This window comes from Megalops cyprinoides, chromosome 7 (genome assembly GCF_013368585.1).
Source record: "Megalops cyprinoides isolate fMegCyp1 chromosome 7, fMegCyp1.pri, whole genome shotgun sequence".
In the NCBI taxonomy this organism is placed as follows: Eukaryota; Metazoa; Chordata; class Actinopteri; order Elopiformes; family Megalopidae; genus Megalops; species Megalops cyprinoides.
In genome coordinates, this window is record NC_050589.1 from 18,546,245 (window position 1) to 18,568,944 (window position 22,700).

General features: G+C 37.7%; 1 protein-coding gene across 1 annotated transcript; it reads right to left on the reverse strand.

Annotated features, from left to right (window-relative positions):
• Positions 1 to 4,294: 4,294 nt before the first annotated feature.
• Positions 4,295 to 18,591, reverse strand: LOC118780361 (cadherin-like protein 26). The gene is made up of 17 exons (XM_036532809.1): positions 18,480 to 18,591; positions 15,945 to 16,073; positions 15,460 to 15,609; positions 14,976 to 15,120; positions 14,646 to 14,813; positions 14,104 to 14,231; positions 11,945 to 12,127; positions 11,189 to 11,508; positions 10,463 to 10,605; positions 10,059 to 10,277; positions 9,184 to 9,405; positions 6,050 to 6,171; positions 5,790 to 5,888; positions 5,587 to 5,679; positions 5,400 to 5,441; positions 5,116 to 5,214; positions 4,295 to 4,658 (listed from the first exon to the last, which is right to left on the reverse strand). Exons 1-17 carry the CDS (start codon positions 18,528 to 18,530, stop codon positions 4,452 to 4,454), a joined length of 2,520 nt encoding a protein of 839 aa, XP_036388702.1. The 5' UTR covers positions 18,531 to 18,591; the 3' UTR covers positions 4,295 to 4,451.
• Between the last annotated feature and the right edge of the window lie 4,109 nt (positions 18,592 to 22,700).

The following is a 22,700-nucleotide window of genomic DNA, read 5'->3' on the forward strand; positions in this document are numbered from 1 at the left end:
AATTATCTGTCATCAAAGCTGTTTTGTTCCATAGTTCCTTCGTATCCCTGAAAGGAAGCAATGTGGTTATAACCATGGTGGACTTTATAGCCTGGCATGGACAGCTGAGTGGTCTACATTCCTTATAAAGCAATGGTTGTTACAGTCTCTGAGCAGATATGTGTGATAAAATTCTATTCTGACTGACTTTTTGGAGTGCACTCTTATTTGTTCAAATTCTTTTTTTTTTTCTGAAAAGCCTTTAGGCCCATTAAATGAATGTCCTTGAAAATATAAGTGCTCTCACTTGAATCTTATGTCCTGGAATCTCGAGAGTGAATGCAGAGCTTCATGTGTCAGATTGGGGAAGAATGGAAAAGTGAAGCACTTACCTGTCACGGTGGTTTCTTGCCTATTTAGACAGGCATGGGTTCAAGTCCCTCTTCCAGCAGTCTTTTAGAGTGGTATTCCTTGAACAAATGATGTCTGTTGACTCCGAATATATTCTAATGTGAAATAAAATAATATATTATCAATAACTCAAAATGAATGGATTTCAGACTTTGGAAAATGTGATATGTTAGGAACACACTTCTGGCATTCCTTCACAGAGAGGACTTTAGTAGAGCATGACTGTGCAAGAAAATATAAATGAGAGTAAAGTTCCAATATGAATTCCTTAAGTGAAGACACACTATGAATTGGTATTTTCAAAGAGACGGGAGTTAGGATTGCTCAGTCTTCCAAGGCACTGTATTCAACTACAAATGAAAATTCCTTCCCAGGAATGGGTGCTTTGGGTAGAATTGTTTTTTTAAATGAAATCCCACCTATGGTTGCATTTTTGTATGTGTTATCCCTCTAAGGTGGTTATGAGTATTTGTGTAGTGCATCAAAGTATTTTATCCTCAACAAGAACCAGGTTCCCTGTTCTCTGACTGGAGGCCATGTTTCAAATTCTACTTCATGCTGTCATAATTTTCACAACTGTTGTTCCTATGTCATGTAAAAATATTCATCATTCTTACTTCAGTTCTGTAACTTAAAGAAGAAACATATTTATGCCATTGATGATGATGAAGCAGAGATCTGGATGTCAGGATGCCCCAACACTCATTTCATTGGGCACCTGAATAGGTGTCCCACCATTACAGGTATTTTGGAGTGCATAATTCCTCCAGAATGAAAACATATAATTGTATGGTTCATAAATGCGTTTGTTCTTCAAAACCAATGGTTTTTCTCATCTATGAATGGAGGCCTTTGTCTGATGTCCTCTTCTGACAGTTGAATCACTTTTGTTCTGTCATGAATGTCTGAAATTTGTAATAATTCCAGCTCTCTCTCTCTCAAGTTCTTAAAGTGAAGATGCAAAAAATTGGTTTGATTATGTTAGTGAGTTACGTTAGGATGGATTTCTGTTGTAAATGTCCTCAACTCAGAATTAAATACTTTTTTCAGAAGTTGGTGCCTTGCCCACAAAAAGGTCAAATGTTACTTTTGTCTGATTTTTTAATACATTATTAATAATCTTCCAAATGTGGTTGTCAGGCAACAGCACAATGCATCAAGGTGCATTATTCATACAACATGAATGCATTTTATTTGGCTCAAGGAAGCATTTGTTCTTCAAAAACAAAGGGTTTTCATACCTGTGAGTGACGCTATTGTTTCAGTTCCTTCTGCCAATCCTTCTGGAACCCATTGTAACTAAATTAAGAATGTGTACGTACATAATAAAGGATGACAGAACCTTTTTCACTTGAATTCTTAAAGAATGTAGACTAGCATAATGACAGTGATCGAAGGTGTTCTTGTGTCAATACAGCTAAGTGGATAATGAACCAAACTCAAGATAAACTATGTCTCTGAGTAGACGGGTGGGTTTGAATCCTGTTTATGACAGACTTATTGGAGCGCAGCACTGTTTTAGCATAAATACATGCAGTATTAAGTTTAGGAGTGATTTTGGCAAGTACAGTACTGAAATATGCAATTACAGGTACACTCCAGTAGTGCAGTAGAGGTTTACAGAGTGACCAGATGTGCTTTTCAATTCTTTTATAAAAGAATATAAAGATTCTTAGCAAGAAGCACTCATCTCAATAGACCATCACTTGCTCCTAAAAGAGACCCCTAAAAATGGGGACCCCAAACTTGCTACACTCTGTAGGTATATATATATATATATATATATATATATATATATATATACATGTGCGCTCTACCCTAGGACCAATATTTCTTGCTTACATATTAATTTGGACCAGGAACTGGTTTAATTGTTGTGACATACAGCATAAGTATTATACTCAGACAATTCCAAAAATCTCTTTTGTATACAATTTCCACAAAAGCTTGTCCCAGGAAAAATTAATACAGCACACACTGGAAGCAGTTGGTCCAAGAGGGCCGCACAGCTACATTTTCCCAAGGGCTCACTTAACTGTCAAATAACCAACATATTTCACACGCTCTAATGACTGACTGGGGTAATTTTTGACCGTCATGTAACTTGTCAAAAAAACTCACAATCTCTCAAACTCAAAAAATAGGCCCTGATTAATGCACTGTAAACTTGAAAACATTTAAACATACTTGCATGGTACTTACATTGCATAATATGGCAAGTATTGCATTGCATACTTACCTTTGCATGTTTTTAAAATAAAACATATAGATGATAAAAATTGTAATAAGTGCAACCTATGCTCATTAGGTACATTTTTCAATGGCGGAGAAGGGCAGAAATGGGTGCTTTTGACTGGGGTCATACAGTATATGAAAAATTTCATTACCTCAAAAAATTGTATGAATTTATTTGGGATATGTTGTTTGACAAGGTCAAGCAGAGCTGGGAAGATTGCATAAACCAGCTTTAACAAACATTAACAAAAATATATGTCTGGGGTCACAAATGATCCCAGTTGATCAGTAAGTGCTAATTAGCTGGTAATTTTGGCTTTCTGCTCTCAGCTAGCTGCTCAGCCGCTCATTAACTGGACAGGGTATATCCTGGGTGTGTCTTTGCAGAGGCAGCTGTAGCGGCAGCAGCCTTATCTCACAGCCTAAACATACAAAGACAAGGGAGTCTGTCTGCGGATGTCCATTGGGGGAGGGATCCAGGGAGGTCCCTGTTACATGTTAACTAGCTTAATCATGTGCATATTCACCATCCTGTTTGCCCATTCACCTGTCATGTGTTGTGGTCAGAATAGCTGGTCACAGACAGAAGACCTGCCTCTTCAGGCTACACCTCAGACCCCCTACCTATGCATGATCTTTTGTTCCCCTTTGTAATTATATATGTGGACGTCTACTTAAGGGATTCATGTTTACATCATTGTATGTTGGCATTTCATTTGGAGTGGCATGGTTCATTTGTTGTTAGTTTTTGTGTATATTACTTACACAGTAATGTAGGCATGCACCATCCATCTCAGCATTATATTTGGCACTGATGCTTATTCATATTGGGTTAGTGGTGTTCTGTCTGTCCAACCTGTCATGACACTGTATTAGATAGCCTTTGTAAGTAGCTCCAGATAAGAGTGTCTTCTGAATGACAACATTGTAATGTAATGTAATACTTGATAATGTTTTATGTAGTAAAATATTTCAGACCTGGAGCTCTTGGTCACCCATAATAAAAAGACTCTGACATTCCAGGATTAGGAATTCAAAACACTGAAATTAGTTTTACTGTGTGTTTTCATTTGTAAAAAAAAAAAAAAAAATTAAACATGGAAACCCACACCCATTCACTTCGACAAATCAAAAAAAGGTGTCCCAGACATTGCCCTGTACATATGAATAAAAAAACCTATACAATTCTGCTGCTCTTGATAACATCACTGGCTTCAGGTGGAAGTAGTGCACCTGTATCTCACAGACGTTCAACATAGTGCTGAATGAACTATTAATACAATCATGGATCCATGTAAACCTGTATTCTATCCTCCATTACTGCTTTGAAACCCTTGATTGGAGCTCCCATGTCATCCCCCCCCCCCCCCCCCCCCCGTATCTGAACAGTTCATTTCACTGTTCTGAGGCCAGTATATATGCATAACTTCTTCTTCCCCAGGCTCTGAGAAGCCTGTGCATGGTGGGGTGTGCCACATGTCAGGCTCACCCCACCTTCCATAGCCACAGTCCCTTGCAAAAAATCAACACACAACCAATAAACCATAGATTCCTTATAATTAAGCCATTCCATTTTGGTAACTGCTAATCTGCAAATCTCAGTATGAAACTGAAAAAAAAACTGACCTGAGTCATTTGATAAAATATAGCTATGTGTGTGATCCTTGTATATTGATATCCATTATAAAAGTGTGCTTATATTCCTTGGACAATATGTGGTGTGGATGTTGTTCTTTAAAGGTGATCACAGACCATCAGTAGAGTATGTTGTCTAACTCCAGTCTGGCACAGTCAGATCTACATGCTCCTTTAACAATGAAACAGTCCTAATGCGGTGCTGGGGTGGGCATGCAAATAGATGCCAGTCGATTAAATCTGGAGCCCAGGTACAGGAGCTCGTCCGGGACAAAGTCACTTTCAGGGATGGAGATGGCGTCCAGATGGGGGTCTGTCACAAAATCCTCCTCATATGCATACACGTGGGGCTTGTAATCAAATAGCTCCTTGTTGGGGGCTTGGATTGTACATATCCTCTGCAGGTGGAGAAGGTTTAAAATCTAATGAGAATGTGGAGTAAATTAAACTCCCCTGAAATGAATGAATGATCCTATGGTGCCACTTCCATGTCTTGCAAAACAGCAAAGCGCTTATACACACACACACATCCAGAATCAGAACTTCTTGATGGCACTGCATCAAGTTCAATCATGTTTGTATATACAGTATATTAAGTATGGCCATTCATTGTAATTATGTACAGTATAACTCATGGTTTACTTTGTCAAAGCTTTAATGCTGATGTTCTTACTCTGAGGTTCTGTATGGTGTTTTTTCCTACTACAGGACAACCAATGAAACCGGCCCGTGGCTGAACTAGGTGCAACACACAGCATTAAATGGCATGATTGTGTTAACCATCCATGATAAATTTATAAATACATGTTTAAGAATCCTTGTTTTTCATTTTGGATAACGATGCTTGTTACATACCTGAAAAAGCAATGAGTTGAGGGCTTCATTCCGCTTCAGAACACTCTGGCCTTTGGACATGGACATGGACATGGGGTGCTTTCTATTAAAGGTAGACCCCTGTTTGATATACAAACAGGCACTTTTAGTGAAATGTAAAATGTGGAGACACTTACCAAGTATGTGAACAGAAATGACATAAACAGGCGTTCAGTGCACTCATCAACATGTGGCTCAAGCGTAATCTACATTTTTCTAATTTATCCGTGATAACAATTAGGTGATTGGTATTTGATGCCATTTACCTGATAGTGACTGCTTCTGCTGTTTGACTGCATAGTCATGCTCTGAAATGCAAACAGTAAATGACAGCACATTGAAAATATGACTGAAGGAAATTAAAGGCTTTGTATTTTTATTTGTTACCACTAATACATCCACCACAATATCTGCAATCAGTTTAAAGCAAATGGTTTAGATATGCATGCTTGCCCTGTATATGGAGTTCCCACGCTGGAACTGGTACAGTGGTGCAGCATTTTGAGAGAGACTCATCTGGCCTTGAAAAGCTGATTGTTGCAAACTCTGTGAAAAAGGTGGCACATTTCTACTTTGAAAAGTGAGCCAAGCTGGTTGACAATAAACAGTACATTAAGACTGAGCTGTGACCCTGTTAGCAGAGTGTGTTCCCCCACCTGATAACCAGTGTGGGCTGTCTGCAGAGTCCCATTTGCAGTCATATCTTGAGACACATTGACTTGACCTTTGTCAACTTCTTGTAATGTCATAGGAACCTGGGCAGGGGGATGAGGCAAATGAAAAATAAAATTTCAAATCATCACATTTTGTGTAATTCAAGTCATGTAAAGTCTGCTTACATTAATTGTTCTGTATAATAAAATTAGAGGATATATTCTGAATGTATATGTCGACCCAGTGATGTTCTGTCACATACCTTGCAGTCAGTTCCTGGTATCTCAATATTGGATGGAATCAAGTACTCCCCAGAGTCTTGGACAATTTCGATGATCGGTTTCACCCTCGTGCAGGATATTAGAAAAGCCAGGAGCAGAATACCTTAAAGCCAAACATCATTTCAGTTCCTCCTGCATAATATGTTCTTTAGCAATATCCAGTTCTTTATAGATAGTATGTAAAATATAAGCTCTTTAAGTAGCTCTTGAAAAGGGTGTCTCATAAGCAAAGAATGTTATGTATTTAATGTATAAAATAGTTCATTTGTTTAATAAAAGAAATGCAATGACAAAAAACATTGCTTAGTTCCTTCTTTTATGCTTCCCTCTCTTTTATTAAACCCTTTTTTGGAATGGTCAGTTGTATATTAGGCTTGTCTCACTTTGACAATTTCTGCACTTGCACAGGGGCACTCAGGCAAGACAAATGTGATTCTCTGATCCACTCACTTGCAGCCAACTACTATTTTTCATATTTCAAGTCATACAACATGCCACAGCGGGTGCTCATTGGAGGCTGGGCGCTGCTCCCCTGACATTATGTGAGGAAATCGAACAACTTGTTCTGGCCCTGTGGACTCTCAGTCATCACTGGCTGATGACATGGCTGGGAATGAACCCTGGCCATAGAGCTCAGCTTCCTCTCACGGCAAACACTTAGTTCTTAGAACTAAGTGCTTATTAAAGTACAATATTTGAACCATATACTAAAGGCATGTGTTACCATTTATTAACATGAGATGGCAGTATTACCCCTATCAATAATGTACAAAATGGTGTCTCCGAAAACCTACACAAGGATTTTTTGGAGTTAGCTTTTGATTGTCAGAGACCAATTTAATCATATGAAGACAGTGAGCTACTTCTGTTATTTAGAGGTCCATGGTGGACAGAGATGTTGACTGTCGTGTGTGTGTGTTTTAAATTGAAGAATAAATTGCGTTTTCAGTGTCATCACTCTTAAAGATTTCAAAGTGTGTGATCCTTGTATATTGATATCCGTTATAAAAGTGTGCTTATATTCCTTGGACAATATGTGGTGTGGATGTTGTTCTTTAAAGGTGATCACAGACCATCAGTAGAGTATGTTGTCTAACTCCAGTCTGGCACAGTCAGGTCTACATGCTCCTTTAACAATGAAACAGTCCTAATGCGGTGCTGGGTGGGCATGCAAATAGATGCCAGTCGATTAAATCTGGAGCCCAGGTACACTATATATAGTTTTCAGCGTTTTCAGTGTCATCACTCTTGAAGATTTCAAAGTGATGAGTTTAACTTTATAATAAGAGGGTAACACACAACCACTAATGTGTTAACACCAGTTTTGGTAATGAGCAGCAGCCAGTTTGAACCACAACAAAACGTACAGTTGTATGCAAAAGTTTGGGCACCCCTGGCAAAATTACATATTGTGTTGATTTTTGAAGTGAAAAGTAGTAAACACGACCTCTGCAGCAAACAGAGTCTAAAAAAACAGCATTTTGTTAATGCACTGTTACTTTTGATTTCATGAACTTAAAAAAAAGAAGAAAATAGTAGTTGTGGCATGTGCAAAAGTTTGGACATCCTAGTAAGTAAATACTTAGTAACACCCAATTTGGCAGATATCACAGCTTGCAAATGCTTTTTGTAGCCAGCCCAGTTGCATTGTTAGGTCCGATCTACAGCCCCGAATATTTTAAGCCTAGCCCCGAATATTTTCGACCTGAAAAGGAGGTGTTTATAGCAAAACAACAGACAGACTGTGTAACAGAGTGGAACTTGACTTGCAGCGTCCGAGGATGTGATAACATTTATTTATTATAAAGTTAGATATAACCTTCCCAACCTACCGATGCCGATCTCCCTTCAAAAAAAATCATTGTCCTGTTGTAGAAGCCAGCCTCTTTTTAGCTTCAGTTTCTTGACTTAGTGTATGACATTTGCTTCCAGAATTTGCTGATATTAAATGGAATCCATTCTTCCCTCTACCCATGCAATGTTTCCTGTGCCACTGGCTGGCACGCAACATCAAAGCACAATAGATCCACCCCCATGCTTAACAGTTGGCAAGGTTTTCTTTTCATCAAAAAGGTATTTCATTTCTTTTCTGCTCCTTTTTTCTCCAAACATACCTTTGGTGATTGTGGCCAAAGAGTTCCCTTCGTACTTTATTAGTCCACAGCACTTCTTTCCAAAATGGCTCTGGCTTATCTAGATGTGTTTTGCATACTTCAGACGTTGACTTTTGTGATGAGGTCGCAGTTCTATCTGAGAGTTTTTTGGTCTTCAAGATATTGTCTTGACTTTCACAGCTCCCCTTGGCTGCCATTTCTTAATGACATTTTGGACAGTGGAAACTGCGGAAGCGCTTTGATACCTTTTTATAGCCTTCCCCTGCTTTGTGGGCATCAATTAGCCTCATTTTCAGATTGTCAGTCAGTTGCTTAGAGGAGCCAATGGTTGTCCAGTGTTGGCACAAGGTTTGAAGAGTCAGAAAATTTATTAAGCACTGGAATTGTCATCAGCTGACAATTCCTAATGACAAATCTTGACCTGACTAAAGAGTCCTAGTTAGTCAATTAAAGCCTAATGAGTTAATTAAGTTCTGAGACTTTACAACTGGAAAGGTGCCCAAACTTTTGCACATGCCACAATTACTATTTTATTTTTCTCTGTTTTTTAAGTTCATCAAACATAAAGTAACTGTGCATTAACATTGCCAGAAAAAATGGTATTTTTAAAAATAGTGTCCTGCAGAAGTTGTGTTTACTTATTTTCACTTCAAAAATCAACAAAATATGTAATTTTTGGGCCAAAGGTGCCCAAACTTTTGCTTACAACTGTACCGCAGGTTTGAGGGGCAAGCATTCATTGAGTCTACTGAACATGATGGAAAGAGCTAGGCTGGGAATTTCATTTTATTTTGAATTTAGAATTTTAGAAACCGAATTTATTTTTAGTTTTAAGGCCAGTACTTGCTGACTAACCCAACTGTCATCAACAACATTTTTTCCAACCTGATAATATCTTTCCAATTAGCTATGTGACAAAAGAAAGGAGGGTGAAGTATGGTATGGCTGGTTGCCTTGTGTGCGTATGAATGGTATGCCAATAATGTCGGTTAGTGCCCTACCTATTAATAAAAGCAACGCGGCGAGCATGATCCCAACGGCACTTCCGCCTACTTGAGTGCTGGTGGAACGGCGGAGGTGGCAGTTGGGCGTGTCATAGCAGTCACACACAGTGACAGAGAGGTTCTGCTGGGAGACCTGTCCCTGAGTGTCATAGATGTTCAAGAGCAGCTCATGATACCCAACATAAACTGTGTTCTCCTTCACCAGGTTTACAGTGTTCCCTGTAGATAAAGAGACAACTGTAACTACAGAGATTCTTACAGGAAGAGATCTTCATTCCATGTTATTTCTTTATACCTTTTCTTTTATCCTACACCTTTAGTGGGGCCCAGTGTGTGTGTGTGTGTGTATTCACAGTATAGAATTCTCACTGAAATAAAAAGGTTTTTTTTTCAATGAGACAAAGGCTAAATGTAGCCTTTTTTGCTGCGATAGTCACATTTCCGTGACATTGGGTCACTTACAATGTGGAATTCTTCTAATTTTAAAATAAAATTATTTTTTATCTTCACAGATACATTGATAATGATTACTGCCAATGTATTAGCATTATCAGTACATTGGCATAACTACTTACTAGAAAATGGTACTGAGGTAAGGACGTAGAAGGGCACTGGAATATTTCTCCTCTCTCTGTATACATTTTTGAGTGATGTAAATGAATGATTTTGAAGGGCTCTGGGAGCTCTGCTTATAGCACCTTTAGTGAAGTGTTCTGCAAAATGAGATGAATTGCACCTTGCTTCATGCTTTCAAACAAACTGATGATGCTCGAAGCCCATGCATTGAACAACCACAAAAGATGTCTAACCCCAACCCCACAAATGACACAATGTGGGGGATGGGGGCAGTGAGAAGAGCCCTTCTGCTTTACCAAAATTAGGATCAAGGTGCCATTTATCCTTGACGTCCCCAAGCAGCTCGAAGCGGAAAGGCCCGCTGTAGGGGACCTCGTCCAGGTCAGTGGCACCAATGACCGCAGATCCATCTGAGAGACACATGTCCACCGTGGTGTTGATGAGCATGGGTACATTGTCATTGATGTCCTTCAGACGGATGGTGAGTGTTGCGGTAGCAGTCATCGGGGGGTCACCTTCCAGCAAGTGAGAAACAAGAGGATCAACAACCAGAAGGCTCTTTTTTTTTAAATGTCACCATGTCATTTTTTGGACAAGCTGCATCTGAACTGAATATTCCTCATCTATTGTTATGTAAAACTAGTGTATATATATTTACATACATGACGTCACATCACAATACAAAGTGTGCCATTCTTACCTTTATCAATTGCATACAAGGTTACAGTGTAGATATCATTCTTCACATAGGGTGATTCTCTGTCCAGGACCTTTGCTGTGGATATTTTACCAGTCTTGGAGTCCAAAGTCACCCAGTTATCTGGGTCATAACCTTTCACGTACCTGTATGAAAGAGGATAATGATAACAGGTCAATTGCATTGTTCTAAATCCATCACCTCACTATTCTACCAAAAGTCATGGGACACCCCATCTGATTGCAGGAAAACGTGTCTACGGGTGTGATTATGTGTAGTTTGAAGAGTATTAGAACATTGCAGTGGCCAGCACAGAACCATGACCTCAATACAACATCTTTAGGAATACAGCCTTAGGATGAGTCACAGACAGCCTCTTCTGTAGTGGAGGTTATAAATGTTTTAAAGGAGCAGATAACAACACTACCAGATTTTGTACCAGACAGTCTTCCACAATGCTTTGAAGCAGTCATTAAGGCCAAAGGCAGACACATTTTTTAAAAAATTCACAACATACCCATGACTTTTGGTAGGACAATGTATAAGGTATTACCTTCCATAGGAAGGGTGAGTATTCTGCTCTGTTCTGTTCAAACAAGCTTTGGTTGAAACCTTTCAAGGACTCTGGAACACGCAATGGTAATTTGGAAGGAAATGGAATACACCATTATCTTATAATTTTTACCTCACGTATACATCATTGCAAAACATGATACACCCATGTCTTACTCAAATTCATTTGTGTAGCTAAGGTCCAGGTCCACTGCAGTGAATTGTTCGAGCGGATGTCCCATTCTCACATTTTCCTCCACCATAACATCTTTAACTGAATGCTTAAATAGTGGGGGATCGTTGATGTCCTCCACGATGATGGTGACCATCTCTGATGGATTCTTGGGGATGATGCCAGTGCCGGAAACGCCCCCAGTGTTGACAACCTGCCAGAGTCCCGTCGTTGTCTTCCTCTTCAACTCACAGGAGAAGTATGGATCCTCATTCTCCACACTGATGGATAGGTTCCTCTCTGCACCCTCTTCAAAGTCCAGAGGCTGAGAAAATCCAATGAGAAAATGATGAGAGAGGAGCAGGAAGCAGTACATGCTGCTGTAGTGATATCATGCTGATGTCCTCCTTGTAGGCGAGTTGCAACATCTAAGTAAGAATAAAAAGCTGCTCCCGCAACCTGCATGCAACACGCCTTACCAACATATTCTATTGGTAGACTGAAGCTTAAGTTCTGGTTCAACAATTAAAACACTATGGTGATTACTGCAATGCACAGTGTACAGGATGTACTTCATATAATTTTCTTCATACGGGCATTTCCTGTTGTGCAAACGCTTTTTGCCATGAACATTTAATAATGTAGAGAAGTATAGAACTGAACTGTGAAAACATGCGTAACCACCTTGCGGGTTCTTTCCCAGGAAGACAATGGAAATGAATGGAATGGAATGGAATTGAATGGAATGTAAAATAATGTACCTTTTCCACCATGAGGATTCCATCATTCGTCTCTGGGTCTGTTACTATCTTAAAGTGGCCATCCTTGTCTCCATGTATTGTATACTTTGCCCTCCATGCCGAGGTGTTTCTCGTGTCTTTGTCGTCTACATGTAGTCGGAGAACAGTTGTCCCAGTTTCCCGCTCCTTTACTTTACCTTTTCCCTGCAACATCAAATCAGATCATTACTAACTTGTTAATGGTTTGGCTAACATATTTTTCAAGTTATAGACTTTTTTGCATTGAAACCAAAACCTTTTGTATGTGTAATGTACTGAATTTTTGTTCACTTGAGAGGAGAGAAATTAACTTTGAATGACAACAAAAAACAGTTAAATTCACTATAATACAGCACTGTTATCAACAGCAATGTCACAGACTAATGCATGGGAACATGGGCACAGATAAAAAAAGCAAAATTTTATACCACATAAAGAAGACCAGGGGAAAAGGAAAACAATTATGAAGTATGTGAAAAACAAAGGGTAAAAAGATGATATTAGGCATGAGTTGAGTTAGGCCAAGGATATCGAATGCAGCAGCTGACCATTACATGAGAGTTGCTCTTGAAGGGGTGAAAACAAAATGAAAAATGTTTTTGGCAGAATATATAAAGCAAAAGATACAGTAAAGACATCAAGAAAAAAAATTATGACACAGAAGAGGGTAGGATATCAGTATCAATATCAATATCAATTTGGGTGGTAACAGTTCTTTAAATTTTTCAGAGACTTCAGTGCTTGAGTTACACATTCAGGGATTTTGGATCAAAAGAGATAAAGGTGAAAACTACACAAAAAATTCTGGCCGTCTTGTCATGCTCATAAAAATCTGACCAGTGGCTGGTCTGTCTGGTGCATACAAAGAATAATGATTTAAGAAAATAAAGAACATCCCTCTTCATACAGTTCCAACTTACATTAGGCCTTCTTTTAGGACCATCAAGGGCAAGGAGATGTTTGTAATTTGCAGACTAGGACATGTGGCAACAGAGAGATGCTTTGAGCAAATCTAACAGACTATAAAGGACTATATTAAGAGGATGAAAGAATAGAAAAATAAAGACCAAAAATGAATTACAGTCAATACATTTGCTGTCAGTGACTATAAATTTGTTGTCAATGAGTACAGATATTGTACTGTACTGTACATCAGAAGGATATGGAATCATGAACTATGTTTAGTTAAACTCCTTCAGTAGTTGTATATTTATATTAGAGTGTTGCCTCTGAGTAAACGTATTACCTGAAAGTGGTAACTTTCTGTGCTTACATAGCATTTTATTTATACCATGAACTGTCAAGCTAATTGTGCAGAGTAAGTACAACAAATAACTGCATGTTTAAATTTGACACTCAATGTCTGGGGCATAGTACACATAGATTGAAATTCATTCATACAGAGGTACGTTCTCAAGCACAGTCATATTTGCTTATGCAAATACAATGTAAACGTGACAGTGTAACAACAATAGCATTACAGTAGGCCTATTCTCTGATGCGGTTTATGAATGGAAGGAATGCTATCATCGAAACTATGTGTGCAACATGGAATGGGTAAGCACATAAGACTGTACGCCACATTTTCCCAAATAAACTGCCACATTTCTTATCACGCGCCCTCCCATTCCATCTTTTTTGTCAGCCTTATTTTCAAAACGTAAATTTCTCTAGTCTCACTCATGGGAAGTGATATTTGGATCATGTCACACTGTCACACACCTAGGTAGTAAAATCTCAAGCACTCAGTGTGTGTGTAAGATTTTATGACCTAGACATGTGTGAGAGTGAGCCATGGTCTATAGAGCATGAGATGTGAAAGGCATAGAAAGGACCCATTCCATTTCAGAAAAAGCTACAGAAGGACAAGTAGCAACAAGTGTTACCACAACATACAGAGCTACAGTAAATCACTAAGGCATATTTCTCCAAAAAATGTATTCATTTCTTTGTGGCTAGCAAGCAATGTTTTGGTCAGGCCTTTTGGTGCGAAGTATTACCTTTATGAAAATGGAGGCTTAAGCAGTACAATGAGGCATACAAAAATGCCTCAAACACCTGCCTGTATGTTTAATGAAGGCCCATTAATGAATCAATTCAATTTATAAAAAGACTCAACAATGTAAAAAATGTTTACTTACTGTATGGCCAACAAGGGTTGGAATGTGGTTGTTTTTATCCACGACATTGACAATGACTGAGCAAGTGCTTGAAAGGCGCACCACATCACCGCGGTCCTTTGCTTCCACCACTATGGTATATTTTTCTGCTTTCTGATATAAAACAAAATAGTAACCCATGTCCTTATTCATTTTGTAGAACTCGGTTTTAAAAAAACTGAATGTAAATCTCATAAGGGAAAGCAAGACTGACAACTGACAACCCAGCCAAATCGGATCAAATCCAGAATAGTGATTTGTGGCTTCCATTTTTGTTGTTCATTTCTTTTAAATGAAATGAAAATTTCACCTCAGTTACAGGCAAAAAGTGAATCTAAACCTCAGGCCTAATATAATAAAAGGCAACTTTTGTGACTTACATTTCCTCTCTTTTTCTAAATGTGGGTTTGAAATATATTGGATGTGATGAATAAAATGAAATATTTTGAAGTTCAGTTGGTCTCACAGAGCGAATACTTATAATTAATAGCAAACATTGATTAAAAACATATCTATGCTGCAACTTGCCTCATAGTCCAAACATCCTTTAAATGAGATCTGTCCATTTTTTTCAATGTAAAATTCTACATTAGGTGTTTGGGGGGTCACAGAAGCAATTCTGTAATCAAAAGTTGAATTTGGAGTGCCTGGTGCATCACTGTCTGTGGCTAAAACCATAATCAGTTTTGTTCCTGTTAGTAAAAACAAAGAGGAAATATTATTTAGTTGTATACATATTACATACATATATGAAATAGGATGTCGTGCAGCATATTTACTGAACAGAGACAATTTTGTAAATTAGCAATTGTGCAATTGAGAAAAACAGACAGAGAAATCTGACTGTGAGTTACCTTGTATTGTTGATTCCTCAACGGCAATTTCATATACGTTCTTCTGAAATAGTGGAGCATGGTCATTGATGTCCAAGATGCTTATCTCAACACCCAGTTTTGTGTCCACTTTCATATTGGACATGTTTCTGGCTTCAAATACAAGCTGTGAGCAGACAGTCAAATTAATTATCCTTAAATCACAAGTCTTTACACTAGTGAGAAACACAATGTGAGGCTTGTTGATTACATACAGAGATCTGTTGTATCGTTATTTAGAGACAGTTTCTACTTATGTCTGATTTCCACTGCAGTTCTCACTCTTGTGTTGCAAGTGAATTGCATTCTTTTGTCAAACAGTAAACAATTTATTTGCTAAACAGTAAACCATTTGTACTACACGCACATGATATACATGTATGAATGAATGAATGGCTTTACTGAAATTATAACCATTATCACAATATAATTATTACCATTATAACAATGTTTGTATTCTGTTTACCTTGAGAACACTGTGCTGCTCATAGTCAACTTTCCCATGAACCATAATGACTCCAGTCTTTTCGTTGATAGACAGGATGCCCACAGGTTCTTCATCAACCCCCTTCCCAGTTAGCGCAAAACCAACCTGGTAATCACGCTCAAGCTCAATCTGTAACACATCACATACAAGTGACCATGTGGACAAGGAAGAAGGTTTTAGAACTGTGTGTATGTGTTTTGTGCATATATAAGTGCGTGTGCACACATGACTCATGAAGTCTTTATGATGACTTATGACTTTCCAAGAGTCTTATGGTTATTATAAGACATAGAAATCCACTGTGTGATTTTAAAGTCTACATTTAATTGTCAAACATTTTCAATGAACATTCTCTGCATTCTGTTGTATATTGTATTGCTTTTTATTGTATGGACAATTCTATATTAAATATTCTACTCAGTCAAAATCAGGGCTGTTGTGTATGGTTCTTCATTCGTACTCACAGTCCCAAGTTTATATGGAAAGGGGCCAGGGTGTTCTTCGTCAATGGTGAATGAGTCTATGATCCAGGCTCTCTTCTTGCGACTATGCTTCTCAGAGGAGAAAGAGGTCGCATCAAGCGTTATCAGGTTCTGGAGGGGGAAAAAAACACGTTTGGAGGATGGGCACCACTTAGCAAATTTTTGGGCCAGAGATCCAGGAAATGTCTTTTTGTTCACCAGAGTCCTTTGTCACACTAAGGTCTGTCCCTCATATTACTTTGTCATTCCATAAGCCAAAAAATAATTGCACTGATTGTATAAGAAAGTATTCCAGATTCAATCCCTGTATTTGAATGGATGCATAAGATCAGACATTTGAATCATTTTCAAAAAATGATTGCACTTTTCCCATGCTCTGCAGATGTGACCTCAAGAAGTACTATGTAACAATATATACAATGGGACTGTTCTCTTGTGAACACCCCAGCATACCTGCATCTCAAGCAAACTCAAGCATGCTAAAAACCTTAAGGGCACTATACATTATTAAATTTGATTGATTTATTTCCTACACACTATAGAGAAACTCATTTTACCAGTTTAGGAGAGTACATAGGTAAGAAATTTTTATCTACATGACAAAAAATTTTCTGAGAAACACTGACAGGTGTTTCAGTCTTTTATGTTCCGTCGACTGCATATGTAATGAACTTAACCGGCTTCCATAATGTATAGACGACTACTGAGCCATATGATATTTTTCATTATCCTTGTCAGTGGCGTATTTAGGTATGGGTGAGAAACGCGCAAAAAGACAAAGGTATGCAGCTATGTCATCTCTTTAGGAGTATAATATTATGCATGTAATAAAATTGACTAGTATAATACTTATGTTTGTTAGCCTGTGTTGCTATGTTGCTATTACACATAGGGCGACAATATTCCGTTTTCTGTCTAACTAGCATACATTACATTGGGTATAATTTCACAGTTTCATCATGATAATATGTGTAGCCTGCAGCAAAACGATTACAACCTAATTAGCACATTATTGATTTGGTTAACTTTAATTGAGGTAACATCAGGTTTTCTGTGATTGTATTGACTAGGTCCTGAGCTCAGTAAGGGGAATTTCCAATGCTGTAGGCTAACTTAAAAGATGTCTATATTATGCTGATATTTTGTATCTTTTGTGATATATTGAGTCTTTTGGGGTGTCTTATGCCTAGAATTAGCGAAGGGGGTTCGCCCAGGGCACCATACAAGCTAGAACCGCCACTGATCCTTGTCATTGTCAGTATCCTAGCCCCATGTTCAATGATAGTTTCCCAGTATGCTCGTCAGTATGCTTGTTAGTAAAATCTAAACCGTTTTTTTATTGGACCACTGGACATTTTTCAATTTTCAATTTTTTTTTGCAATTGTTTCATTACTCCTATGGATTATTACATTTTTCAGTGATTAGTCCTACGCTTAGTCAGGACAGTTCAGTGTATTACCATCACTTCACAGTTGTAATGTGGCAGCATCACAAGTTGTCTTATTGCTACTAAAAAATGGTGTAAAAGGTTAAATAGTCAAGTAGTTCACTGATCCACTTGCCTGGAAATATTGTCATATCTTGTGTATCTCTTTAATTTATTATAAAACAAATACATTGCATGTAAACCAAGATTTCAAGGTAGATTTAAGGGTACAAATATTTAATATTGAAATATTTAATTTCTTAAATCTGTTAAGATTAGATATCCTACATCATAGGGTCCAAGCTGTGGGACTAATAAACAGTAGCCAAGCATTCAAGCACATCCCTAAATCTTGTCCCATATTCAGTAATTTTATGTAGAATGGAATTTTATAATGAACCTTGATATCTCATTAGTTTTAACACAATCAAGAAAATTATTGTAGGTGTACATAATAACATTTATGAAATGACCAATATAAAAATCACTTTTGAAAATTATTTTAGATGCACACTGTGAAGCAAAGAGGTTACGCAGAATAGAGTAGAATATTCTCAAAATCCCCCAAAAAATACAGCATGCTTTTAATGCTGTGCCAGGCTGTTTCAGACTCTGATCTTGTCTATTAAACTGATTTGGTCTGCTACAGGCTCCAGTGAGAGCCATGGTATAAAATCACGTTTATTGTTCCCCACGGGGGCACGCCACAAACACTTTCAGTTGAATGTGGGACATGAACATTCTGTGCTCAAACCTGCAAAACAACCCAAATGTGATATTACAAAGAAACATGAAAATCTTTTAAACGTCATACAAACAAGCTGTCCGCAAATATTTTTTGCCAGTTCTACCAATGATCTGTTTGCAGCCACCAGCCCACTTTGGCATACTGTCATATATGTGTCGTGCTGAATAAGCTGGCCTGTATAAACAAGCACTACTTATCTCATGCAAGTATTGTAAGTGAAATATGGTACATCAGATGATAAAAACTTTGATAAAATTTGACAGTCTACATTCAGGTCATAGTTGTCTTTATCTCTTTGATTACGTAGCTTCAGCATTAAGACACATCCTTAAACATACGTACCAGTGTCAAAAGCAGAATTACTGCAACAGCCTTCATGGTGCAAAAAGACATCCTTTGTCAAAATCCAAATCATCAGAGAGTTTGTAGATATGCTGCTCGTACTACTACTTTGCTTGAGTTCAGCGAGGAGTGAAAAGGGGAAGACTATTTATGTACAGGAAGGCAGATCCTGAAAGAGAGGACCCTATGATGTAATGTATGCTAAGGAAGTTCAGCTCGAGGGTATAAATACACTGCACTGTGCGGTGTGTGTGTGTGTGTGTGTGTGTGTATTCATGAGTATGTGTGGGCATCACACAGAAAAACAAGGTCTCGTAAATTACAGGGAAGGTAAGTGACATTCTTTTTACCTCAAGGAGAGGAAAAGGTAAGGAACTGACTGGCCTTCACCTGGAATGCTTTCACTTTTCAGTGTAGTGTGTCTCTTTGCTAAAAGCACAGAAACCAGACATAAATTGGCTAATAAAACCCTCACTATGCAGTGATTTTTACTTACTGAAATACTGCTTGTTGATTAGTGTGTTAACAAAGACCTAATGGCAGAGTAGCTTAAGGCTGGTCACACAAGTTGGAAAATCTCTTTGAAATGATTTAAATATGTAAAATTCAAATGGAAATTTCAGTTAGAGAAAAGCTTATGCTCAGTTAGAGAATTACCATGAACAGAACTTACTTTTATGTTGTGTGTTGTCCTGGATAAGTCTACTTTGAAATGTAATCCCACAAACCCTAACAAAATCCCAAGCAAATACATCTTACTCATTGATAAATGTTAAAAGTACATAATTGCAACAAAAGAGCTTATTAGCTTTAATCACTAATTACAATTATCATTTATTTAATCGTAGTTATTTCAATAAATGATTCACAATTTCTTAACAAATCAAGTACAAGTTACAGGAAACAAGAAAGAACATGTCAAAACTGTTTAAAGCAATGGCCTAAACCTGAATTTGCAATGAATTATTGATCAATCTCCTTTCAGGACATACCAATTCCCAGTACCTAAGTAATAGTATAATGCCAATAGTACTGATCCCCCTCCAGGGGAATCTCAAAATTTCCATCTACAGACAGAGAAGACCATCATGCTGTCATTGTCCCATAGACTTGAGCAAAGTACTATATTACATGGTAGTAATTCAATTCCCATGACTGACATAGTGTGTATTCAGTGAAAAATATGCCATGCGAATTTTTATTGAAATTTACAAAATAAAAAAAGTCACATTATGAAGTGATACAATTAAATAACTGCATGATAGAAAATTATGACATCCTGTGACACAGAAAATAATATTATTTCATTATAAACAATTGTCATATATGACTAATTTACCATCTGGCCAGCCTAGACTTTATTCTGTAAGTGGTTGGCTAAGAGCTGTAGTTGGAAATGTTGGAACAACACAGTCTGCTTGTGCAGTCTTGCAAATGTGAAGTGCTCACAAACTGTAGATATTTACAAAAGATTAAGATGCTTTATAAGCACTGCAACCATTGGCAAATTTGTATCCAAACATAAATCATTTCTCCCTTACCAAATAGACCATGCTATTGAGAAGCTGGAGAAAATGGGCAAGTGCTGACAATGTCTTTGAAGAGTGCACTTGCACACTGTCAAACAGATTTGGGTTTTCTTTTATTTTGACTTGCCATTATTAGTCCACACTTCTGTTACGGCTATCTGGCTCACAGTGTATAACCCACTCTTTAGCATGATCAGATAATGTGTGAAAAAGGTTAATAACTGATGACTAAGTACCGACAATCTAAATTTTATTTTTTAGATCTGAATGGCTTTTTCTGTTTTTTGAACAGAATGTAAATATTTATTTGTGTGCATTATTGGGAAAACAGTCATACTGGGCAGACAACATGAAAATAAAATGTATGTTTTAAAACACGTACAAACTATTCAGCTTTGAATCTCTGTTTTGGAGATGCTAAATGAAGCAGTGATTGATTTAACAGTTTGATGAGGAAAACAGTGAAAATCAGAACACAGGTATTGACCTCAGAAAATGAGAGTTTATTTATTTTTTATTACAGCAATTTATTAGTTTACAAATGGGGCTGAGATCTAAGGTGATTTTAAGAAAGAAGTCAAGAACAAGTTTTTTCAAACGCAGCCACTGTTTCCATGGCACATGGAACTAAAAATATTTTTCTTTTTTCTAGTCCTCCACCTATAATTTAACAAAGTTAGATGGCGAAGACTGGCATCCAGTTATATGCAAATTCAGGTGTGAATTACCCTAGTGTTTTTTTTGTCAACCAGCCAGCGCATGTTTGAAGCTGGAGTCAGTGATAAACAAATGTGCCAGGGAAGGACACCCATCTCTCAGTGGTTCCTTTCTTAATCAATTGCATTGCATGTGGTAGCATTAGCTTGGAGTTCTTTACTTTCCCTCACTGTGATTATAACAAAGGGACTCGGCGGCATGAAATAATTTTGATCATAGGAAAGGGACTGACGAGCAGCCTTACCCACTTTATGTTGTTATTGAGTTTTTGTATGAAGTGCAGAAAGGTTACAAAGGCAATGGCACCAGGCTGAACACAATTAAGTAAAAGGACACAGTTGCTGACAGGTGATTCCTATTTAAACTGCCCCACTTTCTGTTTCAAAACAGTCAAAAACAGGGTCAGGGTACAGGGGTGCAGGAGTTCACATGCAGTGTTCTCAAGCTCAGGGGAGATATGCTGTATTCCTAGATGCCCGCTTGTCCCTTCTTGGTTTCCTGCTTATGGCATCTATTTGTATTCAATCAGTTAATTACTCTCCTGAGCACCACTGTGGTATCTTTCAACCTGCTCTTATGAAAAAGTAGTCACACTGTTTTTGTTGTTAGATTCTTTATTAATATTGAAACATTTAAGATATTCTTGTACTGTGCTTGTGTTTTAAGTCGTTCTTTGTTCAGTGTTTTGATCTCGTATCAGCATGTGGCTCTGGTCACAGGCATCCGCCAAATAAAAGTCATTAATAAAGGTAAGGGCTATTAAAATGTACTCAAGGTTGTGTGCTTACCTTAAAATAGTATTTTCTATCTCCTTCATCTCACACAGTTAGAGAAGCAACATACTTAAGACTTAAATACAATAGGACATATGCAGCTCTGTAACAAGATAAGAAATAAAAGATCTGCTGTTGTGCCCACTTCTGTGGATTTTTCTTTTTTTGGCCTCCTATCGATGTTTATCATAAATGCCACACACAGAGGGTGGACTTGAACAGAAAAATGACTTACTGTATGAACAGCACCCAAGGCACTCAGTGTGAAATGTATGACAGTAAATAGTCCTGTTAATTAAAGCTTTTTTGAAATCTATTCAAAAGTTCCTTTAGTAGGAATATTTTCATGCATAAAGACAAGGTAGGTGTAACTCTCTCTTTTCTACTTGACATGAATAACTTCCATCAACACTGTCAACATGAATATACCAACATTGATTAAGATCATTCTGTTCTCTGAAGATAATAACAGAAAGAAATATAATATGTGTTATTACTCAATAGAATTTTTTTATACTCCAGGATTTCTCAGTTTAGAACCTTGTTTACAAGTAAAAAAAAAGCTTTCTTTGTTTACTGTACATAAGCCATGTAAGATAGCATTTCACAAATAATTTAATTAACAGTTAATGTTAAGTAACGTGAATAACAGTTCACTAATATACTTTCCAATTGTGGCTGTTTGAATCAGCATTAAGACTCATACAACTCATTGAAACTGCATAATAGGGAATAAACCTCACAGCATTAGAGTGCTCAAAAGGAGTTCTTCCTCCTCCAATGACCCTAAATAACATTGTATATAGCATATTTTGCTTGCTTTAGAGGTATGCAGTTAACAGCAGGTTTTACATTCACAATCCCGTAAACTCAAGAATAAAACAAAGCTCCACGGAAAGTGTGTTGTTTCTCCAGAGCACTCAGTACCAGGTCAGCAAATATGTGCAGCATCTGAGAATTCTTCATCTGCACAAATGGAGATGGGGGTGCAGTGTAGAACCAAAATGGAGTGGGAGCATTTGTATGAATGTTACCTCCAGGACTTCATTTCAAACAAAAGCTTTGGCTCCTGGGTCTGTAGCTTTACGATGACAGGTTCAGTTCTTGCCGGGAAGGTGATGAATGATGATATGCTGTCACCAGCCTTGAATAATGTCCAATGCACTCAAAAGCAGCTCTGACATCTTTTAAATCTTGAAGCA